Source organism: Carassius auratus, chromosome 42 (assembly GCF_003368295.1).
Source record: "Carassius auratus strain Wakin chromosome 42, ASM336829v1, whole genome shotgun sequence".
NCBI classification, from domain to species: Eukaryota; Metazoa; Chordata; class Actinopteri; order Cypriniformes; family Cyprinidae; genus Carassius; species Carassius auratus.
Window position 1 is genome coordinate 4,868,137 of NC_039284.1, and position 27,379 is coordinate 4,895,515.

The 27,379-nt window shown below is 37.1% G+C and overlaps 2 protein-coding genes, 1 long non-coding RNA gene and 1 pseudogene across 5 annotated transcripts in view; 3 read left to right on the plus strand and 1 right to left on the minus strand.

Annotated features, from left to right (window-relative positions):
• LOC113060457 (uncharacterized) overlaps positions 1–8,680 on the plus strand; it is a 28,962-nt gene extending 20,282 nt beyond the window's left edge. For both annotated transcript variants that reach the window (XM_026229383.1, XM_026229382.1), the window contains one exon: positions 6,968–8,680. In XM_026229383.1, coding sequence (XP_026085168.1) covers positions 6,968–7,093 — 126 coding nt within the window. In that variant the 3' untranslated portion in view covers positions 7,094–8,680. The remainder of the gene's footprint in view (positions 1–6,967) is intronic.
• A 235-nt stretch (positions 8,681–8,915) lies between these two features.
• On the plus strand, positions 8,916–11,855 carry LOC113060459 (uncharacterized). Its single transcript, XR_003278255.1, has 2 exons — positions 8,916–9,397; positions 11,315–11,855. It is a non-coding gene; the product is annotated as an uncharacterized LOC113060459 (long non-coding RNA).
• On the minus strand, positions 10,971–19,676 carry LOC113060458 (kanadaptin-like). 2 transcript variants are annotated; one of them, XM_026229386.1, is made up of 14 exons: positions 18,847–19,676; positions 17,614–17,809; positions 17,400–17,528; positions 17,254–17,314; positions 16,859–16,998; positions 16,393–16,553; positions 16,232–16,301; positions 15,947–16,139; positions 14,453–14,546; positions 14,104–14,341; positions 13,814–13,918; positions 13,547–13,623; positions 13,231–13,300; positions 10,971–12,010 (listed from the first exon to the last, which is right to left on the minus strand). In XM_026229386.1, exons 1-14 carry the CDS (start codon positions 19,639–19,641, stop codon positions 11,961–11,963), a joined length of 2,379 nt encoding a protein of 792 aa, XP_026085171.1. In that variant the 5' UTR covers positions 19,642–19,676; the 3' UTR covers positions 10,971–11,960. The 2 variants fall into 2 exon arrangements, with proteins under 2 accessions (XP_026085171.1, XP_026085170.1); XM_026229385.1 differs by having other exon boundaries at positions 14,453–14,549.
• Positions 19,677–20,457: 781 nt separating this feature from the next.
• Positions 20,458–20,886, plus strand: LOC113060280 (STAGA complex 65 subunit gamma pseudogene; annotated as a pseudogene).
• Positions 20,887–27,379: the final 6,493 nt, after the last annotated feature.

The following is a 27,379-nucleotide window of genomic DNA, read 5'->3' on the forward strand; positions in this document are numbered from 1 at the left end:
ACAGCCATAGAGAGCAAGATGCTCATAGCTTCACTCCTCTGCTTTGTTGTTGTTTTCAACTTTCTTTCACTCTTCCCACTCTCTTTGCTTTCGCACTCTTTTATACTTTGCCTCTATATTGTCATATTATGTATATCTGTTTTATAAGACATGTTCAAATAATCCTCCATGGGTGGCCACATCTTCTGTTCCTTTCAGGCTCTCGATTTCTTTTCCTCCTCCACCTCTTTTGCACCAAGCTTATTATTGTTTAGTATTTTCAGATTTTATTCAAGTCACTTAATCTAAAAAAGCAAAACCTCTTGTATTTAAATTCTCCAATTTGTTCGCAGCACTGCAATCTGCCATATATTCCACAAAATGATGCTTTTACACCAGTGGTGTGCATTGTGCTAAAATGAGGAGGCAAAGTCCACTTTCTCATTTTTAATTTTTGTAGTTCAAACACATGGGAAAGCATGGGACATACCTCATGCTTGGAACAATCAACAAACAATCAACACCATATAGTTTTATGGTTATATCAACATACTTTTGACCCAAGATATGCTTGGATGAGCTCCACTACTCCCTGTGATGCTATCTAGGATTAAAGGGTATAAAAAAATAGATAGATACTACCTATAAGTCACATCTCTTTTTTAAACATCTGTACATAGCAATTTAAACAATATCTCGTCATTAGTCAGTAAATCTTTGAAAAATGTAAAATGTTGGTCACGGCTCAGTTAAAATGAGACTGGAAGAGACTGTTAAATATGCATTTTGGAAATGGTTGTATTATATACCCTGTAATTTCTGCATACATCGATCTATTCAAAGTTTCGGACTAGTGAAAATAACTATATCACTTTCACAAGGTATTAAGCTAAACAGTGACAAGGAGACATTGATTCTTCTTAGATAATTCTGTTAAAGTTAAATTTTAGCTGTATCCCAGTTTTACAGAAGACAAGTGTCATTATGCCATTTAGTTCAACATTTTTTAATTGGTTATAATATAAGTTTAAGCTGCATTGTAAACTTTTTTTTTTTTTTTTTTGAAGTTGTTAGTAAAATATTATTGGAGTGTTTTACAAGAAAATTCTATTCCAGTCTTTCAACATCACAATCATATTACCTGCCATTTCTTATTAAATAATCGTGAAATGTTGTTTCTACACCTTTTTTTTCAATCTCTAAGCAGCTCTACTGCAGGCAATAATGTCATTGCATTACAAAGTTAGTAACATTATACAGCTTTATTCTCATCTGATAGTTTGGTTAAAACATCAATATTACTTAGTATTAATTGTCTATTAACCCCTAAGCCCCTAATTCATACCTTTTTGTTTGTTTCATTTTAATTTCTCATTTATTTCAGTTTGTGAAGATGTTTTTCAAACAGTAGTTTGTCTTTTTGTTCTAATATACAAAAATAACAATATAATAATACTTCTCTCCCACTCACTCTCCCCTTTATATCCTTTCTCAACTGCACATGTTCTCAAAGGCCTGGTTTTATCTCAGAGCCTCTGTCTCTTTGCTGGCCACGCTCCAGGTGAGCACTAGAGATGAAGAGCGAAGCAGCTATCTGGGGACCTGTTAGGGGAGAGGAAAAATCATCATGGGGATTTGAGGTCTGGGACATGACCAGAGAGTATAAGGGCTCAGAAACAAGAAAGCAGTGAACTAAAGAGAGAGAATGGGGGGTAAAAATCAATGTAGGATGAAGCCAGTCTCATTGCCTGGATGAGTTTCGGTCCAAACTTGTTGACGAGACCGATGTCAGGGGTTGAAGGGTTAAATATTTCCCATGTATGAGTGGTGTAGCGTGTAGTGTAATGTTTTGAATGCATTATGTGGTTTCAAAATGCCCGATCTATTTATTAAGTTGGCTTGAAAAAGCCAACTTACTGATCTACTATTTAATCTTATTATTATTATTATTATTATTCTTCTGAGCCAAATTTTAAACACTATCTCCTCCTAGAGCTTTCAAGCTAGAACCACCAAACTCGGGTCAGACCTTCAGACTGGTCTGACTCGGGTTGCTATATCTTTTCCAACTGATTCTGCTTATGGTTTTCGTAAACCAGACTACCAAAACCACCTTAAATCCCATAGACTTTCATTGCGGGGGTACAAACTTTTGAAAAATAAGGCTTATAATATATTTAAGCTGTCTACTACCAGGGCAAACCTTAAAAACTCTCTACTGAGAATACAGCTAAAACCAGCCTAAGCTGATCAGTTGTTTTGGCTAGTCTCCCAAACTGGTTTTTAAGTGGTTTTGACCACTCTCACGCTGGTCTTAGCTGGGTTTTAGCTGGTTTTTACTGAATCCACTGATTTTAGCTGGTTTTTGCCAGATTCGCATAGAAACATGCTAACAACATGCTAGTTACTCACTAATCAGACTAGAAACATACTTCTAACAAGTTTTAAAGTGGTTTTGGCCACTGTCACGCTGGCCTTAGCTGGTCTTAGCTGGTTTTAGGTGGTTTTCTTTACTGAATCAACTGGTTTTAGCTAGATTATCATAGAAACATGTTAATGCCATGTTAGTAACTTGCTAATCAGACTAGAAACATACTTCTAACATGGTTTAAAGTGGTTTTGGCCACTGTCAAGCTGGCTTTAGCTGGTCTTAGCTGGTTTAAGGTGGTTTTCTTTAATGAATCAACTGGTTTTAGCTAGATTATCATAAAAACATATTAACAACATGTTAGTAATTTGCTAATCAGTCTAGAAACATACTTCTAACATGGTTTAAAGTGGTTTTGGCCACTGTCAAGCTGGCTTTAGCTGGTCTTAGCTGGTTTTAGGTGGTTTTCTTTACTGAATCAATTGGTTTTAGCTAGATTATCATAGAAACATGTTAACAACATGTTAGTAACTTGATAATCAGACTAGAAACATACTTCTAACATGGTTTAAAGTGGTTTTGGCCACTGTCAAGCTGGCTTTAGCTGGTCTTAGCTGGTTTTAGGTGGTTTTCTTTACTGAATCAACTGGTTTTAACTAGATTATCATAGAAACATGTTAATAACATGCTAGTAACTTGCTAATCAGACTAGAAACATACTTCTAACATGGTTTAAAGTGGTTTTGGCCACTGTCAAGCTGGTCTTAGCTGGTTTCTAACTGAATCAACTGGTTTTAGCTCGATTATCATAGAAACATGTTAACAACATGTTAGTAACTTGATAATCATGTCAAAAACATGCTTTTAACATGGTTTTAAAGTAGTTTTGGCCACTGTCACGCTGGTCTTAGCTGGTTTCTAACTGAATCAACTGGTTTTACCTGGATTAGCATAGAAACATGTTAGTCACTTGCTAGCCATGCTAGCCACATGCTAGTCACATTTTAATCATGCTAGCAACATGCTAGTTGTATACTAATCATTCTAAAAACATGCTAGAGACATACTAGCAACATGCTAATCATGCTACAAACATGCTAACGACATGCTAGTCACTTGCTAATCATGTTAATAAAATGCTAGCAACATGAAAATCATGCTAGAGACATGCTAGCCACATGCTTATCATGCTACTAAAATGTTAACAACATGCTAATCATGCTAGAAACATGTTAGCAACATGCTAATCATGCTACAAACATGCTAGCCACATGCTAATCATGCTAGAAACATGTTAGCAACATGCTAATCATGCTACAAACATGCTAGCAACATGCTAATCATGCTAGCAAAATGTTAGCGACATGCTAGCAACATGCTAATCATGCTAGAAACATGCTAACAACATGCTAGAGACATGCTAGCCACATGCTAATCATGCTACTAAAATGTTAACAACATGCTAATCATGCTACAAACATGCCAGCAACATGCTAATCATGCTAGCAAAATGTTAGCGACATGTTAGCAACATGCTAATCATGCTAGAAACATGCTAACAAGATGCTAGAGACATGCTAGCCACATGCTAATCATGCTAGAAACATGTTAGCAACATGCTAATCATGCTACAAACATGCTAGCAACATGCTAATCATGCTAGCAAAATGTTAGCGACATGCTAACAACATGCTAATAATGCTAGAAACATGCTAACAACATGCTAGAGACATGCTAGCCACATGCTAATCATGCTACTGAAATGTTAACAACATGCTAATCATGCTACAAACATGCTAGCAACATGCTAATCATGCTAGAAACATGCTAACAACATGCTAGAGACATGCTAGCCACACGCTAATCATGCTAGAAACATGTTAACAACATGCTAATCATGCTACAAACATGCTAGCAACATGCTAATCATGCTAGCAAAATGTTAGCGACATGCTAGAAACATGCTAATCATGCTAGAAACATGCTAAAAACATGCTAGCCACATGCTAATCATGCTAGAAACATGCTAGCAACATGCTAATCATGCTAGCAAAATGTTAGTTACATGCTAACAACATGCTAATCATGCTACAAAAATGCTAGCAACATGCTAGCAACATGCTAATCATACTAGAAACATGTTAGCAAAATGCTAATAATGCTACAAACATGCTAGCGACATGCTAGCAACATGCTAATCATGCTACAAACATATTAGCAACATGCTAATCATGCTAACAAAATGCTAGCGAAATGTTAACAACATGCTAATCATTCTACAAACATGCTAGTGGAATGCTAGCAACATGCTAATCATGCTAGCAAAATGCTAGCAAAATGCTAATCATGCTACAAACATGCTAACGACATGCTAGTCACTTGCTAATCATGTTAATAAAATGCTAGCAACATGAAAATCATGCTAGAGACATGTTAGCCACATGCTAATCATGCTACTAAAATGTTAACAACATGCTAATCATGCTACAAACATGCTAGCAACATGCTAATCATGCTAGCAAAATGTTAGCGACATACTAGCAACATGCTAATCATGCTCGAAACATGCTAACAACATGCTAGCCACATGCTAATCATGCTAGAAACATGTTAGCAACATGCTAATCATGCTACAAACATGCTAGCAACATGCTAATCATGCTAGCAAAATGTTAGCGAAATGCTAGCAACATGCTAATAATGCTAGAAACATGCTAGTCACATGCTAGAAACATGCTAGCAAAATGCTAATCATGCTAAAATCATGCTCTCAACATGCTAGAAACATGTTAACAACTTTGCTAATCATGCTAACGACATGGTAGTCACTTGCTTATAATGCTAGTAATATGTTAATCACTTTCTTTTTTAAACTTCTTAACTTTTCAAACTTTTACATTTTTAAAACTTTTTAAGCTTTTCAAACTTTCTACATTTTTCTAACTTTCTGGCCAGGCTTTTTCAAGCCAACTTAAAGTTTGAAAACAAACTTTACTATCTAGTTATTATTAGTCTTCCTAAAGTTCCTATGTCAGTCTGAAGGCCCGTGGAGCTATTTAAAACATAAAAATAAAGTATTTGATAGTTTGACATTTGCTGTGAGGAATGCATGAATGAAACCACGATTCAACTCCAAACATTGCTTCCTGAAGGGAGATTCATGGAAAACAGCTGCTTGTAGAAAGTAAATGGAATTATGTAGCACTGCAATGAAACCCTGAGGCCTCCTCTTTTTATTTTGATGAAGTGTTGATCTCCCCCCTTGATGGATTTGAAAACCTCAAACAGAGTGGCTATTTGACAGGAAAAGAGCTTAACCTTGTGGTACATGCCTATATATCTTTGTGAGTTGTGCAGTTTAAGCCAGGCTAGATTTAGCTGGCCATATGTGAAACATATTAACAACTTTTTTCATTGCCCAGGACAGGAACTCCTCCTTTCTCTGGGTTTTTCAGGTTTTTGCTCATTTGGTTTTACTCAGGTTTGGTTTTAAAGTTAATTTCAGTCATGTAAGCCAGTGATGATAGAGTACATGCAAGTTAAAGTCGCATGGAGTTTACCATACAAAGATTCCAAGAAAATAGTTTTAGTTACTTAATGACTTAATAGTAATGCATTCTTTGATTAGTCAGATTACATTTTTCATATTTTTTTTTTTCTCTAGCAACTATGGTCTCAAGTTCCATCGTTACTAACAAAGTTAGAAAATTATGTTCTCCAAAACCTTAGTTCCAAAAAACATTCGGTAACAGCTTTACAAATGTGTGTGATTTGGATCTACAGCTTTTTGATTAAATAGCCAGAAGTAGTTACTCCCCCACCTTGCCACTGATGTCTTATAAATCCTATAAATTGACTTTCATTCAACATTATTCCACCGAAGATTTGTAAATCCAAGTAGATGACCAAGAGACGATGACAAATAGACAAATTGATTGGAATGGATTGCTTATGTTCCACAAAACTCTCCGATATAGTATTCTTCCATAGCAAACTGTGGTAGTAGTCTTTCTGTGTCAAGGTGCATTGTATTGATATTGCTTTGTATTGTTGCGTAACATCCTCAATATTTAATTTTGTGCTAAATATTCTCACAAATTCAGTATACTGCACTGGACTAGAAGTTGTGGTGGCCATTTAAGGGTTGAGAGATCTCAACCCCCATCCCAGACCATCACAAAGGGGTGCTCAAGAGTGCCCTTTCTGAATCATAAAATGACGAATGGCACCCCATGGATCAAAGGATCCATGCACAGGCTTGCAGTCATGGGTGTAAAGGGAGAAGAGGAATGGGCTCAGCACACAGCCCTGTGGTACGCCAGTGTTAAGTGTGATGGTGGTGGAGTGGGTGTGGCCTGACCGAACATGCTGAGGCCTGTTGGTCAGAAAGTCCATAATCCAGTTGCAGAGGGAGGTGTTAATGTCCAGGTCTCCAAGTTTTGTGGTCAGCTTGGAGGAAATGACGGTGTTAAATGCTGAAGTCAACAAACAACATCCTAACATACGTGTTTTCTTGTAGACTTAATTGAAACTACCTAATAAATCAAATCCAGTTTCTTCCCACTTCATCTTCCAGTCACCTTCATGGCCTTTTTTTTTCTTCTTGTGGTTCCCTCACAGAACCTGACTGGTGGCCGTCACACACCCCGCTATTCCTACGATCCACCCATCTTCGCTTTCCGCCCACTGAGCAGCGCTCCACCCTGCAGCCCCCTGCTCTCTGCCGAGGAACCTCCATGTGCTTGAGGGAAAGGACTGGAAACTCGCAGAGACAAAACATCACAAATTTGTGGACCAAAAATTCCCAACATTAAAGACAATGTTTGTTTGCACTGCCTTTTATTTTGCAGGATATAAGTGTGAACAAAGGCCCTGTGATAAGGCCTGTTGACAAAACAGGAAGTGTGATCAGGGCCAGAATGTAGAAGAGGAATGAGGAGACGGCCACCCTTTGCCTTTAGCCGTCTCATCCTCTTTATCTCTCAGGAAACCCACTTAGAACTTATTATAATGACAAGGCCATGACTACTGGGCCAACTTTTAAACAACAACTAAATGGTTTGGTCTCACTGATGTGTTGAACGGGAGTGAGCAGGGATTAGATAATGGTTCGTTGAAAGCGTCTCAAGATTTGTCCACATGGTTATGTTGAGATCATCGGATTGAGAGTATAACGTAAAACCACATTCAGGTTGCTTTCGGTTTAGACCGCAAAATGTGATGAGAGACAATCAGTTTAATGCCAAAATGGGCCTTGATTAATTTTTGATAAAATAGTTTTTTCGATCTATAAAAAATGTAAACCGGAAAGCACAGGCCATGATAGTCCAAGTCATTGTTCAACTTCAGATGTTATGTAAGTCTGACCATAACAATGTATCAGTTATCAGAGCTGATTATCTGATGTGTATTCCAAAGTAATTAAATCTGAAGTGAAGAACGAGGAAAAAAAAACACTATACTAGAATCTTTCAGCATCAGATACTGTATTAAACATAAGCCTTACTATGTAGCATACTCAGTGCTGTGTACATAAATATAACTTTTACCATCAATATCTAGTTTATTAAATGTTTTGACACTGTTTGAGCACACCAGGGATACAATCATTCCTGCAAAATACGCATTATATACTGTGTACTATTTAAAAAAAATACAGTATAATGTGATACATTATAACTACAACAATGTTCGGAAAAAAAATGCTGTTTGTATATATATATATATATATATATATATGCATACAGTATATATAAAATGTTAGTTTGCATGGATTCATTTCTGAAAATAAAATAAAAAAATAAAAAAATAATGGCTTATTAATCACACTGGAAATAGAAGGTCTCCAGAAAATGTGCATACTATTCACGCTATACACATAACATACTGCAAAAGTAGTAAGATGAGTATGCTATTATACTATTCCAAACATAGCCTGTGTGTTAACCTTACGATGTGTAAAAAATTAAGTACAGAAGTAAGCATGTGCATCTTAATTGGGGACAGCAGGAATCCTATCCATCTGAGGATTTTGATTGTGGATGTAATGTACTTAGCAGCATACTTCAATATTTTTTACTGAATGTAAACTGCAGTTGTAACCCATGTAAGGGTCAATAAGCTAGGCCAACCAGAGGGTGAACAGTACAAGGACAATTACTTGTAGTTGTTTCATAAATTTCACCTAGGTGTTACCTGTATCTATGTGAAACAAATACAGTATTTTTGAACTATAGCTCTAGGGGCATATAGTACAGTACATGCTTGCAACATGTGAACATTTGTCCTTTTCTGTCTATACCTCAAATGAGGGGAATAAATATTTCTTCCCAGTTTTGAGTCTTGTTATTTCACTACTACTAATATTTCCTAAACTATTTTGTGAGCTAAACTATTTCCCAAAATATTTACTATTTATATAGCAATTGTGTTATATCACAGTTCTCTGATGTTGGTTAATGGACACAATTAGCAAGTAAACAAAGTATTTTTATTTTAAAATTATTTACCTTTCATTTTTACATTTAAATTATTAAGAGCTTAATGACTGACCAAAATGACAAACAAAATTGCTATATAAATAATAAATATTTTGGGAAATAGTTAAGGAAATAAGAGTTACTGTTATATATCAATATATTACTGTTGTTAATTACAAAAAGTGCTATAAATATATTTGCTAATAATATAATAGTTTATTTTAAAGTTATTATTCTTGCGTAAGCAAGTGGCATCTAAATGTTCGTGTCTCATTTTACCGATTACAAAAGCCACTTTTGTGAGAGTTGTTTCTTCATGTAATTAAGAGTTTGTGTGAAGGTTGTGTTATTTTTTACTGTATGTGCTTGTCTGCCAACATTGCAGGTTCATATCCACCCTGAAGGAGCGTTCTCATTCCAGCGTGGGCTGATTCCACAGGCCTCTCTGAGCCAGATCCCAAACAGAGCAATCAGCTGTGTATGTGTGTACAGGGAACCGTCGAGTGACGTCAGTGCCTAGCTCTGATGAGGGGCCGAAGAAAGTAAGCCAGGAATGAAGACATCAAGATGGGTGTGTGCAGCCTGATTAGACGATACTCTAGAATAATATGGTTTAATCAGATGCCTTTCAAATCCAGTTTCCTGTAGGATAAGCAGTGTGTACACACTCAGTTTAGACTGTGCAATGAGTATAGTTAATTGCAAATAGCACATTTATAAAAACCCATCTAAAGGGGGTCTAAAGCAGTTGTATTGCAAAAAGCATTTGTGAACCTCATTCAGTATAACAATTCTTAGTTTTAAACATTACATTTAAACAATCATTTCGCCAGCTGGACAACTGGCATGTTACATAGACTGAACACACTGAAACTCTGTCTCTCACAAAAACCTTGCCTTCAAGGTTTATGGAGTGAGGCAGTGCACAGGTCAGGGATAAACTTAAAAAGACATCCTTAAATATAGTGTGATAAACATGCTTATATATAAATATATGCTGTAAACAGCACAGCTTAGGGGAATTAAATACATTGCATTTTGTTTACACTGTACAAACTGTATATTCTATGGCCCTACACCAACCCTAAACCTAACCCTAACCCTCACAGGTAACTGTGTGCATTTTTACTTTCTCAAAAAAACTAATTCTGTATGATTTATAAGCGTTTTGAAAAATGGGGACATTGGTCATGGGACATGTCCTCATAAGTCACCCTCTCCTTGTAATACATGTGTCATACCCATGTCATTATACAGAGTTGTGTCCTGATATGTCACAAAAACAAGAGCACGCACACACACACACACACAAGAGAGCAATAATATGTAAGTGCTATAACAAGTCTCAGTTAGCTTAGCAAGTTTTCTTTTAATTATAAAATAAATAGAAAGAAAATAGAATATAAAAAGAATAGTACAAGTTAGTGTTAGAGGCCTTTTTTTTCTTTGCTTCTGTTAATTGTATAATAATAAAAACAAACAAACAGATAAATACAATATTAAAAGGTTTGAGAAGTTTTTAAGTAAACAAGCGGTTAGTAAATGAGAGTGCAAGTCTTAAAGGGGGATTTTTATATAATAGAATTTGAATAGAAAGTGCAAGAGTTAGAGGGTCAAATAAAGAAGGAATATGTGTTTTTAGCCAGTTTTTAAAGATGGCTATATATGGATGGATATATACATATAGTATTTATTTATTTATTTAGTACAGAACAAGCATCAGAAATGCTTAAAAAACATTGTATTTCTGCTCTACACCCTCCAGAAAGCTTTAACAGTATTGTTGTAATCACGTTTCGTATTTGTTTTTACACAAATTAATTGGTTTATTCTATGGTTACCTTAACCTTTATTTTTATACACTCCTTTAAAAGATCATAGATAATGAACAAATGTGATAACAGCTAATTTAAGCAAGTGTTTATTAATATTGTATTTAATATTATAAATTGACTTCATTAAAAAAAAAGGACCATATACCACGACCTGAAGAGGAACATTTTTAGAATTATAGTAAAAGGCAATCAACAATTTGACAAAAGGCATATAGACTATAATTTAGAGGCCATAGATATTTGTGCATCATCAAATATGATAAAATAGGCTTTATACGGCTATAAGATCCCAAAACCCAAGACTCCATGTTGGTGAGACACATTGTACATTTTTAATTGACAAAATATAACAAAAAACACATTTTGTATACGACTAAACATGCTCTCCAAACAATGGAGAATTCAAAAGCACTAAAAGGTTTGGATACACAGAGTAGTGAATGTGGGGGGCCTGATCAATCCTCAGAGACACCAACACACACAAAAGCTCACACTTCACCAACACTGAGTCAGTCTTCATTAACATCAAGAGAAGTGAACACACAGATTAATAATGTACACAGAGCTCACTATCACTCCCTTTCTTGCAAACACACACACACACACACACACACACACAGACGAATTCATTAACAGCTTGTTCCCGATCCTAGAATGCCAAGCAAGTGTCCAGATGGCTGGTAAAGCCATCTCTCTCTGAGGAGGCATCATTAGCAGTCAACAGAACCGCATCCAACAGGAGCTCTCGCCATACGCAGCGCGGCCACTCAGCCAAACTGAAGAGGGAGTCCGCCGGTGTTCAGAGAGTGACCCAGAACCGCGCAGTGGTCAATGAGCTCGCCTAAGCTTGTTGAAATGATCCTAGAACAGCAAGCTGTGCGTAGAGATAGGTCAACAACAGAAGTGCTGAAACATAAGAGGACTGACACGACTGAATTAAATAACCAGAAACTCCAAAACATTGTTTGCCCAGGAAACCAACCCTGAAAACAGAATGATCTTTTCCCCAACCTTCAGCCTCCTCCACTCCAAAACTATCCTTGGTCTCAGACCAGGTGTGGAAAATGGATGTATTTTAAAGAAAACAGGGCAAAGGGAAATGAAAATCAGTCACGGGACCAAACAGTTTTCAGAACAGTGCTAGAAACATCTTATCATGAGCTTACATCTGTCGAAAAGTTCACTGTTTTGGCACAAAGATGGAAAAAAATGATATATCTGGCCACTCCCAAGGGCTAAGATGAACGTTTGAACTGATTCCATTCCTGATCCAGTGAGGATGGTCTTTTCTTTCTCTGTTCAGTATCCATACTTATCATTCAGATGTGTTCGACCATCACCGGTCTGACCTGTTCACAACAGACACACAGGATAAAATGATCTCTTTGTTTCACCCGTTAAACATTTCTGGTTTATGACAGCATGAAATGGCAATTACAAAGCATTTATTTGACTTCCATAAGTCAAAGAGAAAATGTAAAGCAAATTAACACAGGATAATCCTTTATTTGTATGCATCAGGGACCTTTTCCAAAGTAATTGGGGGAAATGTAAATTTTTATGCATAGATATTTATATACTGTACATATAGGCAATCATTAAAAAGTTTCAAAAGTCTCTAATAATCTGGAAGTCCCTTAAATATGCTATTATTCAAAAGTTTGGGGTCACCAAGACTGCATTTATTCAGTCAAATACAGTATATGGCAAAAGTGTGATAGTAAAATATTGCAATTTCACTTTTATTTTTTAGATATATTAAAAAGTAATGTATTCCTGTGATGGAAAATATGAATTATTCCAGTCTTCAGTGTCACATGATCCATTAGAAATCATTCTAATATGCTGATTTGGTGCTCAAGATATATTTCTTCTTAACAAAACAGTGTTGCTTAATATTTTTGTGGAATCTGTGATACATTTTAGGACATATAAAGTACATTTCTTTCATAAATGAATAAATACATCATACTGACCCCAGACTATTGAACAAAAAATCTTTCAAAGCAGATTAAAGAACACATTATGTACCTCTGCAAATGAAATATACTTCAGGCCAACATTAAGTCTTTATATATTTTGATAAAGTCAAAGATATCCATATGGCTAATACAGTGTATTAATAAGGGCCATTTGTTTTTGCTTTAGGTTCGCTTAACATGATTACAACTTAAGCACCAGATCAACAAAAATGGATTCTGGCAGAGACTGGATCTCCCTCTTTTTTATTCTAAGAACCAAAGAACCTTATCGGATAATAACCTCCTGACTTTAAGATAAATTCCTTGGCCTGGAATTAATGTGTTTTCCAATGATGCAACTTCTCTAATCTCCAGAAATGTCAGAACTGTGCTTGAAGTGTCCTAAGATCAGAAGCTAACACTCATTCAGCGAAAGCCTGCAGACTGAGATTTAATGGTGCAGTGTCAAGAATGTTTGATTCCTGATGCATATTTCTAACTACACAAAGACTACTGTAAGTAGGTGTTTAGGGTTTTGTAAAAAAATACAGGAAGGACTTATTATATTATATCACAATCATCAGGGGTGAAGAGAGGCAGCTATTTACCCGACGGAGGAACCCAAACGCAGTAGTCGGGATCATCTTCTGGGTACTGCTTAGACATGGTCACAGGAGGCTAGAAATAAGGGTAGATATGTATTAATATCAGGGCACATGGAAACTAATTCTTGAACTTTACTGTCATTTACAAACAAATTGTACATGTTTAGATTCATACAGTGGTTGCATATAATGTTTCATTTGAAAAGCATGCTTTTAAGTTAACTTCATTTAAAATATATTTTGGGGCCAGTGTGGGCACTTTTGTCAATCTTAGCCATATTTTATGTGGATAATCATTATTTATTATTACAATATTTACCCTGCTTGGGCCAATAACTTTCTTCTTCGTATTTGTCTTTGGACTCTGGACATTTGAGACACTGCTGTCAAATTCTTCTGTTGGGATATGAATCAAAATTAAAAACCGTGTGCATCAGACATTTGTCACAGCCATTATCCACTTAAAGGTAAAGATAGAAAGCACCAACTGCAACAACAATCAATAGACAAACGGAAGAACCTTTCACACTTCACCTTTCAAAGAAATTACAATACGTGAAACCATACACAAAATATCTGATTCTACCTTTTGGAGGAGAGGCACCTTTGTCTTGAAGATGGGGAGACTTGTCTTTCTGTTTTTCACGAGATGCAGCTATCTTGGCAGGCTGGTCCTCGAGGACTACTTTGGCTAAACACACAGAAATATTTTAGACAATATCTAGCTCTGATTACAGGCTAATATTAGACTCTGTGAGGCACAACACTGCCTTCTTGTGGTCAGAAATATAATTACACTATGTATTACAAGTAATTAGTAAATTCCTAACAAAACCTTGTAAGGGCTGTGTGTAGTTATTTTTGTAAATGTCTAACCATTAGGGCCCTGAGTTTCAGCTCTGTCTGCACCGGAGTGTTCTGAGCTGGTCGGCTCTACACACTGAACAACTTCCATATCACCATCTGTGAGCGCATCCTCTGGTTTCTTGTTTTTTTCCTCCTCCTCCTCCTCCTCCTCCTCCTCTTCTTCTTCTTTCTCTTCCTCACCACCAGGGGGCATTTCTTTCATGTTGAAGAGCTCAGGAGGCAAATTGGTTCGCTTTTGGGGTAAAGTCTACTCATTTGGGTGAGAGAGAGAGAGAGAGAGAGAGAGAGTCATATGTAACTCTTACAGAGCCTAAGAATGATCTATATATTATTCCTATAGAAATGTAAAAAGACTCACTCCTATAGTTCCAGTCTTCAGTTTGAACTTACTGCCTCCTTTCATTGCTCCAAACAAAGGCAGAGATATCTTCTTTGGTTTCTCGGTGTCCTGACTACTAGATTTGTGTTTAAAGCAAACAAACAAAAACATTACATACAAAATTAGGCCCAAATTCTGTGTTTTTAAATTCAGGATTAAATTTTCCTGGATTCTGTTTCTGGTTTAATTACGCTCTAACAATCAACATTAGGCAATCAGATGAATTTATAAAACTTTAACCATTGAAGAATTTATTAAAATCAGTGACTTATGAGATGACCCTGGCGTTGTCTTTTTAAAATTTTCTGGATTTTGTTTTATTGTGGTAATCCAATTAATACATACAACTTTACCAATTTAATTCAAATCAAATGAAATTTGAACAATTCCTTTCATTTACTGAAAAACAAAGTGCTGCGCTTCAGAGGTTTGCTGGTTAAACTAAAACATAGTAAAAAAAGTGTGATATTTCATAAACAATTATTAACAATTTATGGCCCATTTGAAGATCTTAGAACATTTTGGCTTCACTTTTCAACAGTGGAATGAACAGGAGACATGAGCTCCTTCCACACTGCACTTTGGACCCGGAAAATTGGTGGAACACTTCTGGGTCGCCTTCTGTGTCAAGTCAGGTCAATTCACCTTTATTTATTTAGAGCTTTAAACTAAATACATTGCGTCAAAGCAACTGAACAACATTCATTAGGAAAACAGTGTATGTCATCTCTGTTCAGTTTAAATAGTGTATGTGCATTTATTTGCAATCAAGTCAATGATATCGCTGTAGATGAAGTGACCCCAACTAAGCAAGCCAGAGGCGACAGCGGCAAGGAACCGAAACTCCATCGGTGACAGAATGGAGAACAAAAACCTTGGGAGAAACCAGGCTCAGTTGTGTGTTCTGTCTGAACGCAAACACGTCCCGGGATTGATTCCAGGATTGATCCTGGGTCTGGGACCTAGTAACATTGCCGGGTTCAGTCCCGGAACGAGCGCTGTGTGAACAAAACCCAGGACTAATGCCATAAGGAGTGTGTTGTAGTGATGAAACGTTATCGCACAACTTTTTTACCAGGTGTTTTGAAGGAAGACCAACATTCACGGCGAAAAAAATATGTGCAAACTGTAATGAAGCAGAGATCAGTTAGCTCCCCACTGTCCACGCTGAAGCTGAGATCGTTCGCCAGCTTAAATAAAGGTTAACGTTCCTAGCGTTTTCGACTCGTATATTACACGTCACACCCTGATGTTACGTGTCTTTACGGGACCTTTACGGGTTGTGTGTGAACGCACGCACATATTCTGGCTAATAACTGGCAATGTGAAAGGGGCAAACTCTAGCGACCCGGGTACAACTGCCGGCACAAACATTACCTGTGTATTTTCCGGAATCGCAGTGTGAAAGGGGCTATGTAGTGTTTTTCTTACAGTCTTATAATACAGCGGATCAGATAGGGACACTGAGCTCACCTGCTGGCCTGTAATGAGGGCAGCTGGGTGGGTTTGGCCAGGTCTGCTAGCTTGCGCAGTCTCTGACCTTCCTTCTTCAACTCGGCCACATGTAAATGTAGCTTCTTTCTCTCCACCCCATCCAGCGCGGCCTCGCTCCGTACGGCGCTCATGAAAGCATCCAGAGGGTCCTCTGTGGAAGAACTGAAGACTCCTGAAGGAGGACAACAAACAGGAAGTGTAACCTTACACACGATGAAACATGGAGGAAAACATGAAAAAGGACACAGACTTCCACCACTTTACCTTTCCCAGAAGAACTGAGCCTTTTCTCAGTGTCAGCCAGCTCTTTTTCCACCTTAGCCAGTTTGGCTAGCTAAGAAAGAATACATATTACATCAATAACCAGGTACAGCACACACAGGGGCATGGATAATCACAAAGGAAATATGATGCAGGGTCAATACCAGTGATTCATATGTTTCAGGACGCTCCCGAATCTTTCCAGCCTTCTTCATGCGTTCAGTCCGCTTCTTCTCCACCGCTCCTGTCCGGTCAAGGAACGTGTCATCATCACTGTCATAAAAATCTTCATCTTCCCAGTTCTTCTTCTTGCGTTTGCGGGACACTTCAAAGAGACACAAACAGAATGCTTGCAAGTGGACAATAAATGCTTGGCAAAAGAAAAAGAAGAAGAATGAATACTTCATGAATAATGAATAGAAGTTTTATTGACCTGTCAGCAAAAAAATATCATTAAAGAGACACAGTTTTACACAAATGTCAACCAAAATACATAAACATTTTTTTTCATTTTTTGAACATTTTATATGGTAAACAAACAAACGTTAACATGACAATTGTTAAAAAGGTTTATCCATGAGTATGAGCTCAGTCATAAATGTCACTGAAGTCTTCTGGTAAGGTACCTACCTGCCTCCTGTCTCAGAAGACCGCGGGCCTCCAGGATGCGGCAGGCCTCTAAACAGCACTGGACGGCCGCTTCTTTCTTTTTCCCTGTGTGGGTCACTTCAGCCACCAGCTGTCTGCCCACAGAATCATCCACCGGCAACCTAAAAGACACAGAAATCACAACATTTTCTAAACAAATTACATTTTCAATTTTCAAACCTCAATTTCTACATAAATGTCACCAAAATCACCTGTGTCCTTTTCCCAGAAGTAACATTCACAAATGCATAGCCACCATTATGTGTATTTCCATAGATAAATTTGCCACCAATCATTGCAATTTTTGTGGCTGGTGTTAAATTGCTACAAAAACAATTTTGACAAGGTTTGGCTACAAACAGAGATTAGGTGCTTACTTGATTCTGCAGAGCCAGGTACCATGGCCTTTTTCTTCATACTCAAACTCTAGTTCTTCTCCTGAAAGGAAAATAAACAATTATGATTTTATGGTTGTATGTGGCAAAGAAATCAAGATCTCATGATTTGAATCAAGTTATTTTACCTTCTCTGTCATAAAAGCCCTGTAATGCCTTTTTAGGATCTTTTAAGTAAGCTGCTTCCTGATCCTCCTGAAATTCTGTGGCAAACGGATTCTCCTCATTCTCGTCCTCTTCTGGCACTGCCTCTTCAGCTAAAAAAAAAAAAAGGACAAAGTGTGAGTTCACTAAAAATGAGGTTGTTATTATGGACTGAGGATCATCTGTTTTCTTTGTTACCCATTCCCCAAGAGCAGCCGGTATCTTCTGAGGAGCTTCCCCTTGAAGCACTGGCTTCGCTGTCCTCTTTCTCTTCCTCCTCGTCTGAGCCGTCACCCATCATCCTCTTCTCCAGCTCTTCTCTCTGTTTTCTAGCACGCTCTCTGAGCTCTGTCACCGTCAGTTCAGATTCTGCTTCTTCGTCAAACTCTGGACCCTGAAAGAGGGAATCTAGTATAATCAAAGCTAGCTCAAGCTATAATAATAATAATAATAAGGAGCATGAGAGAAATCGGGACCGATTCTCACTATTAAGTAACTATTAACTATGTTTTGGGCTTAATTAAACTCATAATACGCTTATTAACAGTTTGTAAGGGGGTTGTTAAGTTTAGGTATGAGGATTAAGGGGTCTAAAATATGGTCAAGCAGAATATGGCATTAACCTGTGTATAAGTACTAATAAATTGCCTATATATATATATATATATAAGTACTAATAAATTGCCTATATATATATATATATAATTGTATTTTATAAGGGTCAGACAATCAATAGATAACATAGATTCTTAATTATTTATCAACTGTTAGACTAAACTGTAAAACTGATTTTTCTAAGTGGTAAATGAAACAAATATTTCTGTAGAATGTTTATTTATTTATTTTTATTTTATTTTATTATTATTTTCAGTTTTTCATCTTTTCTCATGTTTAATTCAATATGTAATTGTAATGTTTTTCCTTGTAATTAATTTTGAAATTTACTAGCAACTTCTGAGTGAAAATAATTGTTGGTTACTTTGAATTGGTAAACACAGTTTCATGGTGAAATACAATAGTTACTACAGCTATTGTTACTATTGTAAAGCCAAAACAACAACAACACATCTGGTAACCTATCCTACAGAAAAGCATTAAACAATGTTAGATATGATTATTTTTAGTCTCTTTTAGAAGAAAACTAACATAACCCCAGGTATTTATTATTATTATTGTATTTATTTAGTGTAAGTACCAGACATTACCAGTGTAAAAAGCAGACAGCAGTGGCTATTGCGAAGTTAGAGATTATATTGTACTAACTGGATCAACTGTGGTATCATGGCTGTAACACGTGTTAATGACAATGAATGTGATATTGAATACTGTGATATTGCACTAATACTTAGTAATACCCTGCTTCAGGCTTTTCTATCAGGTATTGACATGGTGGCATATGTATTTTATGTGCTACTCTTAATAAATACATACCTGCAAAATAAAGAGTCTCGTGCTTCCTCCAAACTTCAGAACGTGCCCCACTCGTAGCCTTATGTAAGTTTTAGGCGGTATTTTGTTCTTATTCACAAAAGTCCCATGAGTGCTGCCCAGATCATAGGCATAGAAGCCCTTCTCCTCTCCTACGACCCCGTCCTGCCCAGCTCTGCCCCGGTACTGCACCACAGCGTGATAGCGGGAGATGGACGGGTGCTCCAGAGACACATCACACACCGGCAACCGACCCACCACAAAGTAACTACTCTGGGTCAGAGGGACCGTGTCTAAGATCGACCCGTTTTTCAGCAGCTCAAACGAGTAACGAATGTCAGGAACAGATCCCCACGGGGGCTCGGTGTAGGGGAGCGGGGGGAAATTACCCGCCGGGGGTAGTTTGGCAGGGATCTTAGGTCGGATGTCTTTCGGTTTCGGCTGGACCTTCTGTACCTCTGATTTCTCGGATGTATGATCGCACGGCTCTGTTTGACTGTCTGTGGGGTTTGCAGATAGTTGCTGGTGTTTACTATCCGTGCCTTTATTCTCTGATATGCTGCTGCTTAATTCCTCTGTGAGTTTCTTGCTTGAGTTTAACCCTCCTGATTTCTTCGCAGGGAGAGATGGAGCTACAAAAATATCCGGTTTCTTAAAAGGAGCATCTGTGTTTTCATTAATGCTGGATAAGTCTTGTTTAGTGTCACCGGTTTGACCGTTCTCAGGGCGCGAGCTACTCTCTGTTTCCATTTCTGTGTGATTATTTTCTATTTGTCCGCTGCTTTCAGACTCCATCATGTGTTCATACACGATATGGTGTACTTGGTGTAACTTTTTAATGATTCCGATCCTGTAATCTAGAATTTGTGATATAGATTGATCTTATTTAGTTAATAACCAGAAATGTATCAAAATAATTTAATATTGATGTATAGTAATTATTTGCAATATATAATGGTTTTGACATTTTAAAGTTATGTCTTATCTCTATTGTCTAGGAACTATTTACATTCTGCACGGATACATTTTAGTGTTGTACCTCACATTGGTCGTCGTTCATTCGCGTTCATTCTTCGTTTTGTCAAAATTATACATATTGTTTAATTTTAATTTTATTTTTTCGCCTTTATGGTCATCTATGCGATTTGTTAAGATGATTATGATGGTGATTATGTTTTATATGTGCCACATTAAACAATGGACATTGCATGGCATATGATGTTGTGAAGTGTGAATGTAAAATTTAAGAATGAAGTCTTTAAAAACACTAAATCATTAAGTCAAAATTAAACATATTTTAAGTTTGTAATTGGTTTTCTCATTGATTTCATTAGATTTGTCCGTCATTCCAGTAATATATTTATTTTGTTATTTTTACATTTTTAATCAGTGAACAGGCAGTACTTGTAGAAGTGTGTGGGTGGGGGATAGTTTTAAATATCACAATGCAAAAAAAAAGTGTAAAAACTATATTTTGGTATTTGCGGTAACCATTCATAACCATTACATATGCATTAGGCGATATGAGTGATATGGATTTGTATATCAACCTGACTAATGTTAATTGTGGTTGTCAGATTGTACCATTGTCAAAGAAGCACTGAGTGACAGCACTGTGTGAAGATGATGCGTTATTGGGGTGAGCTCCCAGTGGCTTCGGCTGCCTCGGGCCGCTGTTCTTTTGACGTCCTGCAGCGCGAGTTCTGCCATGTGGAGATGCAAGACCCTCCCTTGCACCAACCTTCTGCACAGCGTCCACATTCTACCACCATGCTGGATATCCCCTCTGAGCCCTGTAGTCTCACGATACACACTGTGCAGCTGAGCCAGCATTCTCGTCGTCTCCTGGGTCTCAATGCTGCTGCTCAGCAAGGCCAGCAACCCCTGTCCACATTATCAGATGCCCAGGGTGCCTTGAAACCCGAGAATGGGGATGCTCTACCTCCCCGGCCTGCCACACCCACTGTACCTGATGATCTGCTTCCACTGGATAGTAAAGCTCCTCGACAGCCATTCCAACAGGTAGGAACAGGTATTCCATGAGGTGGGCATTGGCAGCGTCCTAGCACTCCAGCGCTTCTGGCAAACCCTCATTATAGATTACCACAGCTACATACTGCAGGTGAGACATGTCCAATGCAATGCCATTGCCAGCTTCACTTATTTTACATCGTGTTATTTATAGCAAACCAAATTGCAGATGATTTGTCAGATTTAAGTTAAGTTGTGTGTGGTGAACGGTTCATTTTTTTTCAGCGAACCGTGCCACCCCGAGTCTTAAGTGAATGCAAACAATTTTAGTGAACGTTATACTGGATCTGTGCATTAGGTCTAATGCAAAAAAAAATAAAATAAATAAAAACCCTGGGAAATTACTCTGCTCTCATGAGTGAATAAATGCAATAGATTGAATAAGAATCAGTGTTTAACTCTCATTTTATTTCAAAATACTTAATTGTCTTTAACACTTGCTTTAGATTTTTTATTTTATTTTAATTAGTTAGTATTAGTTTTGATAAAATAAAATATAATCAATCCTAAAATAAAAATGCAAGTAGTCCATTCTAGGTCTGCATAATACATTGTAATTTATTTGTGATCACAATTTCTGCTTCTCTTTTTTAATTAAGCATAAACGTCAGTTATATGTGCTCCCTGTTTATTTATCCCAAAAACGTTTTGTATTTATTCCACATTAGTGTTATCTTGGATACACTTAACCTATGCTTGGAGCTGCCTGGATGTCAAAAGTTGAAATCCCTCAGTCAGCTTTTCTCTTAAATTGATGCATTTGCTGCCTCGCGTTTTAGTTCATCTTCCCAATCTGGCAGACATGCATAGGTGCTCTCTGCTCTGATATAAAAGGGCTGATGAGCTAAATACAACAGCAAACATGTAGGTTTAACAGGCTCCACTGTGATATTTTGCTCAAACAAAAGTGTAATACAGCGTCTATTTTTAATAATCCATATTATTATTTGTATTTTGTCTTCAATAGGAGCGGCAGAGAATAGCTCTTCTTTGTGGCATTTAGCCCAGGTGAAGATGGAACCTCAGGACAGTGAGGAGGGCCAGGTATCGGCTCATGGGGTTCTGGGCAAGGGGCAAGGAACTCGACCGGAAGTTGAAGTCGGGTGGGGGCTGCCATCTTTTAGCAGAACTTCACTTGCGTTAGCATTCCCATTGACTCCCATTCATTTTGGCGTCACTTTGACAGCGAATAACTTTACATCTGAGGCGTTTAAAGACTCTGTTTGTCCATTATTTATTTCTAAAGATACACGACAATGTATAAAGGGCTCCATTACCTTCTATGTTACATTATGGCCCCGTAGAAACAGTTTTTGTAAAAAATAGGCTAACGATTGCGTCATAACCACTCGGCTCTCTGTCGCATTACCGTACAGACAGGTGGAGAAGCTCGCAGGCAATTAACTTAATATGGCGTACTGGCGTTACATTTTAAAATACTATACAAAATAATTAATCAGAATACTTACTCCTACTCACTCACGACAAAGAACTCCCCGCTCAAGCTCGCCGTCTCTGCAAGATTAACGATGGCAGTTTTCACGCACAGCTACTAGAAGATTTACATCTGTCAGACAGGTTGCTGACGTCGTCAAGCTTCGTTTGAGTCTGTGCGTCAGAAACGGAAGTGCTAAAAAACGCTAAAACTGGGCTTCATTTGTTTCAATTGAGTTCCAATGGGGTCGCTGTGTCCATTTCTTTTACTGTCTATGGTTCTGGGCAGCGACGTCTTTGAGGAGGGCCCCATGTCCACCATGAGTGAGGCTGGCATCCCTCCATCTCCTGGAGGTTCAGAAGGAAGTTACACTTCCCATTCACCAGATTCTCTCATAGGCAAATCCCCTTTCCCTCAGCGGCCAAAGAAACGGATGAGAAAACAATAATGATTTTGTCTTCTAAAAAAGAGATTGAAAGCAATTCTACAATCATTGTGATGCATAGTGTTGTCTTCTGTTGGGACTAGATGTCTTAGCTCTGAAAGGTAGTTTTTAGTGTACTTGAAGCCGACAATAAAAAAAAAAAAAAAACGTTTGAATGCTCCACCAGCAAATGGCAGACGGTCACTGTTTTACCCAATTATTTAGCAGGACAACAAGGCATCTGTTTATTGTAATGAAACTATGGAGGGAGCACAACATGGGGAGTAATTATAGCCTGATGTCTGCTTCAAAACACACAGGGACATCAATCAAGGACTAATGGCAAATCAATTACAGCATGCATAAATCGGCATGTTAAATAAGCAAGCCATTTCATTGCTTGTACACTCCCATGCGTCACAGTGGAGGTATTGTCTCCTAGCCACCTGCGCCAAAACTGTTTTCCTGAACACATTCTGTTGAGTGTAAATTTAGCTCCTCACAGGTAGCAATGCTTTCTGAGGCTCAATCAAGTGTGACCGAGACTAGATAGCTTTCACACAACATCCTTAAATGAAATGGTATAGCATTCCAGTGGCCACTTCAAGGGAATTTTTATTTCAGTTAGAAAAAAGAAGAAGAAAAAACCCTGTAAACCTTGACTTCATACCACAAGCTACCAAATCTGATAATGCCTAAATCTTTGAAATTGTTTGTAATGAACAAAATGGCATTTGTGAATCTGTGTGAGAAATCTTTGAATTTTATAATGATTCATTACGCATTTTTTTCTTTTGATCTCCAGAACTCCAGACAAACTAAAAAAAAAGGGTTATGTTCCCCATCCTTTAATTGGATGTTGTTGTTGGGTTCTGTTTCGATCACTGAAACAGCAGGGGGCAGTACTGCTTCACACCGGCACATTTTCTTTATTGTTGCCAAGTCCACGGTTTTCCAGCGGATTTGTGCTGCTTTAATACTGTTGCTGTAGGTTGTTTTTCATGTCCATGGGTTGAAGCAACCCCAATAACATGATATTTAGCCCCTGGAATACCAATTTTATAAGGGAAACCGTAGGAAAAGCATATATTTTCCATGCATTTTAACACCCAGAAAGCGATTGGGCTAGTTTTGAGTAGCAATTGAGCTGGCTTCGTTGTGGAAACCTGGCAACCCTGATTTTCTTCCACGAACACATTGCAGTTTAAGTCTCATTCCAGGTGTTCAATATTCCACTGGGCTGTGTCTGCTTTTATTGAGCATCCTGCTTTGTGAACAAGCTGTATTTGAGCAGAGAGAGTAATCCGTTTTACCCATCTCTAGTGGCAGTTGTGAAGTCCTTTCACTAAATGAAAACATGTTCAGAACTTCCGCAGGTAATTATACCTTTGTGGTTTGAAGATGCTTGCAAATATATATGGTTATGAGTGAAGTGTTCAGTCAATCTGGCTTTTACTGGCTTAAAATGGGCAAATTTGGGGGGCCTCCGGCAAGCACCACTAATTAAGGTTGACATTAAAGTCCAGCCTTCTAGTTAAAACAACCAATCACCAATGGAGCACAGCAATCAGTTTCCAGAATAAAACAATAAATAAAAAAATCCATTATTTTTCTCCACATGGAAATTAATTTTTAATAACTTATAAACAGGGCCTAAAATTAACACTTGCCAAGCGCCAAATGCTAGTAAAAATCAGTGTTGGTGAGTATATGTAACAGTGTCAGTAGTCCGTTATAATCAAATAATAGTTTACAAATGGCTGATAGGGTCAGAGCAGTGTGATGTCCAGCTTGTCCCTAGACACGTTTCTAATAACTTTTACCTGATAAGAGTTTGCTGTGTCATTTCGGAAGATTAACTTTTCCCTTCTTTATTCTTCATAATCTGAGAAAGGGGGTTCAGTGGGTTCAGTGCCTTGCTCAAGGGCACCTAAGTCGTGGTATTGCCGGCCGAGTATAGTTTATGCATATATAAGATTGTTTTAAAATAACTTAAATTAAAAGTTTCAGAGCTTATTAAATGTTAAAAATAATGGATTTCAATTATACTGTTATGTTGAATGGCTGATATTAATAGGTACAATTGAGGGGAAATGCACCAGCAGGACAAATTAAAAACATTGTAAATACGTTTATTCATTGAACTAGTAAAAACTGCCTGTAAAATACTGCAAAGAGAGTTTCATGGCCGGTAAAAAAAAATTTGGACAGTAAATTTTATCATTTCACCGGCCATTGGCAGGTGTGGCAAAAAGTAAGTTTTAGGCCCTGCTTATAAACCTTTATAAACAGACCTTCTGTGAGTTTTGAGGTTGAACCAGTTTTTAAAATAGTTGTGTTTAACAGTTTTTTTTTTTTTTTGCTTCAAATAAAAGTTTGTATTGTTGAGTTCATCAGTTCACCGGTTGGCTTGGTTCATGGTGTATAACGCTTTAACAAAGATCTTTTTCATAATCCACATGATTTTGGATCCATAAAAATATTCCAAAACCAACACTGCTCAAAAAGTGGGAGGGCATTAATGCACTCTATAGTAAATTCATATGATGATGTTTGAAGCTCTGGTTGCCATAGAAACAGTCAGTGTCAGATGCATGCTTAGGACTGCACATGTGCACTGGACCAACTGAAATATTGTGTAAACAACAACATTTATGGAACAGGTTATGTAAGATTTGGTAGCTGATTTTAAAAAATGTTATTTAAATGTGTAAGTTCATAATCATATTAACCAAGCGGTGTGTGACGCTTTTCATAACAACTGACATGTAAACACCTTAATCGCATTGTTACTGCTATGAAAAAGTGAACATGTGCTCAGACATGGACAAATGCCGAGTGTTGTTCTATATGAATGAATTCTGTGATTTTCATAAGTTGTCCCCTCTCTCTGAATTACCTAACTCTGTCAACACAAGATCGCTGCACAGTCTTTGCACCTTATCTTCATTAAAGTCCCTTTAAGGCAAGTCATTTCACCCAGTGAGCATCTTTGAAACACCCCTTGGGTAGCTATTTTAATAGAGCTCCTATCTTTGAATGTGGAATATTAAATTCTTCAAATCTGTTCACCATGTTTACAATTGAATTTCATATTTGAAATCAGATAATTTTAGCTTATTTCTCAGACTAGACCAGCCAATGTGCATGTGCAGTTCTAAGCACGCATCTCGGGACTTTCATTGTTTATGTGGACACCATTCTAACGACACTGCAGTGATGGAATGACTTTACCAATTAGGGACTGGCTGCTTTATTTAGTATAAGATACTGTTCCACCATATTGAACGTTGAACTTTATCTCTTTTAGTAATATAAGTGCAACATCTTTGAATATATACAGCAGTCTTTGTCTTTATTCAGATATGTTGTAAAGAACATAAAGGCAGCGATAACAAACCCAGTAGCGGCTGCAAAATTATCTGTTAGGAAGTGTTCCCTCCTTAATGCCACTAGCCTTAGCAAGTAGCAAACCATGGTAGTAAACACTCAAATCTCATCTGTCATCTTTGCCAAAACACTCTCAATGCATAACTATTTTACATTTAGCCAAACTGGTGGGCAATTCACATCTCAATACAATTTGTGCAATATCATTTTTTGTATTATCTGAACAATATCATTAGAAATCAATTTCAAAATAGCAGGTGAACAATAAAAACAGAATGCTGGTGTACATAGTAATAAAATGTATTGTATTATGAATGAATGAGGCATTTATATAGCTCTTAAGTCATTTAACTCTTGATATTTCCCTACTTCCTGTTTCAACTGGAAAAAAATAAACAGAAGAATTGCACAAAATTGTGTTCATCATGTCAAAATACAAGTTGAAGTTTGCTAGATATTTTTCATTAGACTCACAATCCTTAAGGAACAGATTTTTTAGTTACTGATTAAATACCTATTGGCAGTAAAATACAATAAAATACAATAGTCTCAGCATCAAAACCACATTGGGCTGTACACACTTACTGTTCTAAACTCTTAATATATATATTTATATATATTTTTTTCTGATCCATAGATTACATAGGATAGAGTTTAGAGTCACTCCTGAAGAGCCTCTCTACAGACGTCAAAAATCCATGTCAGTCTCCACCGTTTCAGAATTATAATGGCTTTTGTTTAAAACTACATTTGCAAAATGGATAATTCATCTCTTTCAATGGCTGCTTAACATAAATAACAGACATTTGAAGCTTACCTCAGTTATCGGTAAATTGAGTAACTTAAGGTTTCTATTATGTGATTAGTAGAGTGGGATAGCGCTTGTGTACATTGTATTGAAATTTAGTCATATAGTAATATATATATATATATATATATATATATATATATATATATATATATATATATATATATATATATATATATAGTACAGACCAAAAGTTTGGACACACCTTCTCATTCAAATAGTTTTCTTTATTTTCATGACTATGAATACCTGACTATGAATATGCATATATATATATATGCATACTGTACGGATAGTTTTATCTACAGATATATTCAATCTAACATTTTTATCAGCAGGATGTCAGCATGATTTAACTATATTTGATGATATTGGTACAAAGTGTGAGCATTTGCCATCATTCAACTGCAAGAGAATTTGTGTACAATAGGCCCATCAGAAAATAAAA

What these genes read in the sequence shown, in the direction of transcription:
- LOC113060458 (XM_026229385.1), bottom strand. Translation starts at nt 19,641, where the DNA reads ATGATGGAGTCTGAAAGCAGCGGACAAATAGAAAATAATCACACAGAA. An exon ending in TGAAACTCAGGGCCCTAATG is followed by an intron (nt 13,919 to 14,103) that starts GTTAGACATTTA and finishes CTGTGTGTTTAG; the next exon opens with CCAAAGTAGTCCTCGAGGAC. An exon ending in AAGTTATTGGCCCAAGCAGG is followed by an intron (nt 13,301 to 13,546) that starts GTAAATATTGTA and finishes CCTTATTTCTAG; the next exon opens with CCTCCTGTGACCATGTCTAA.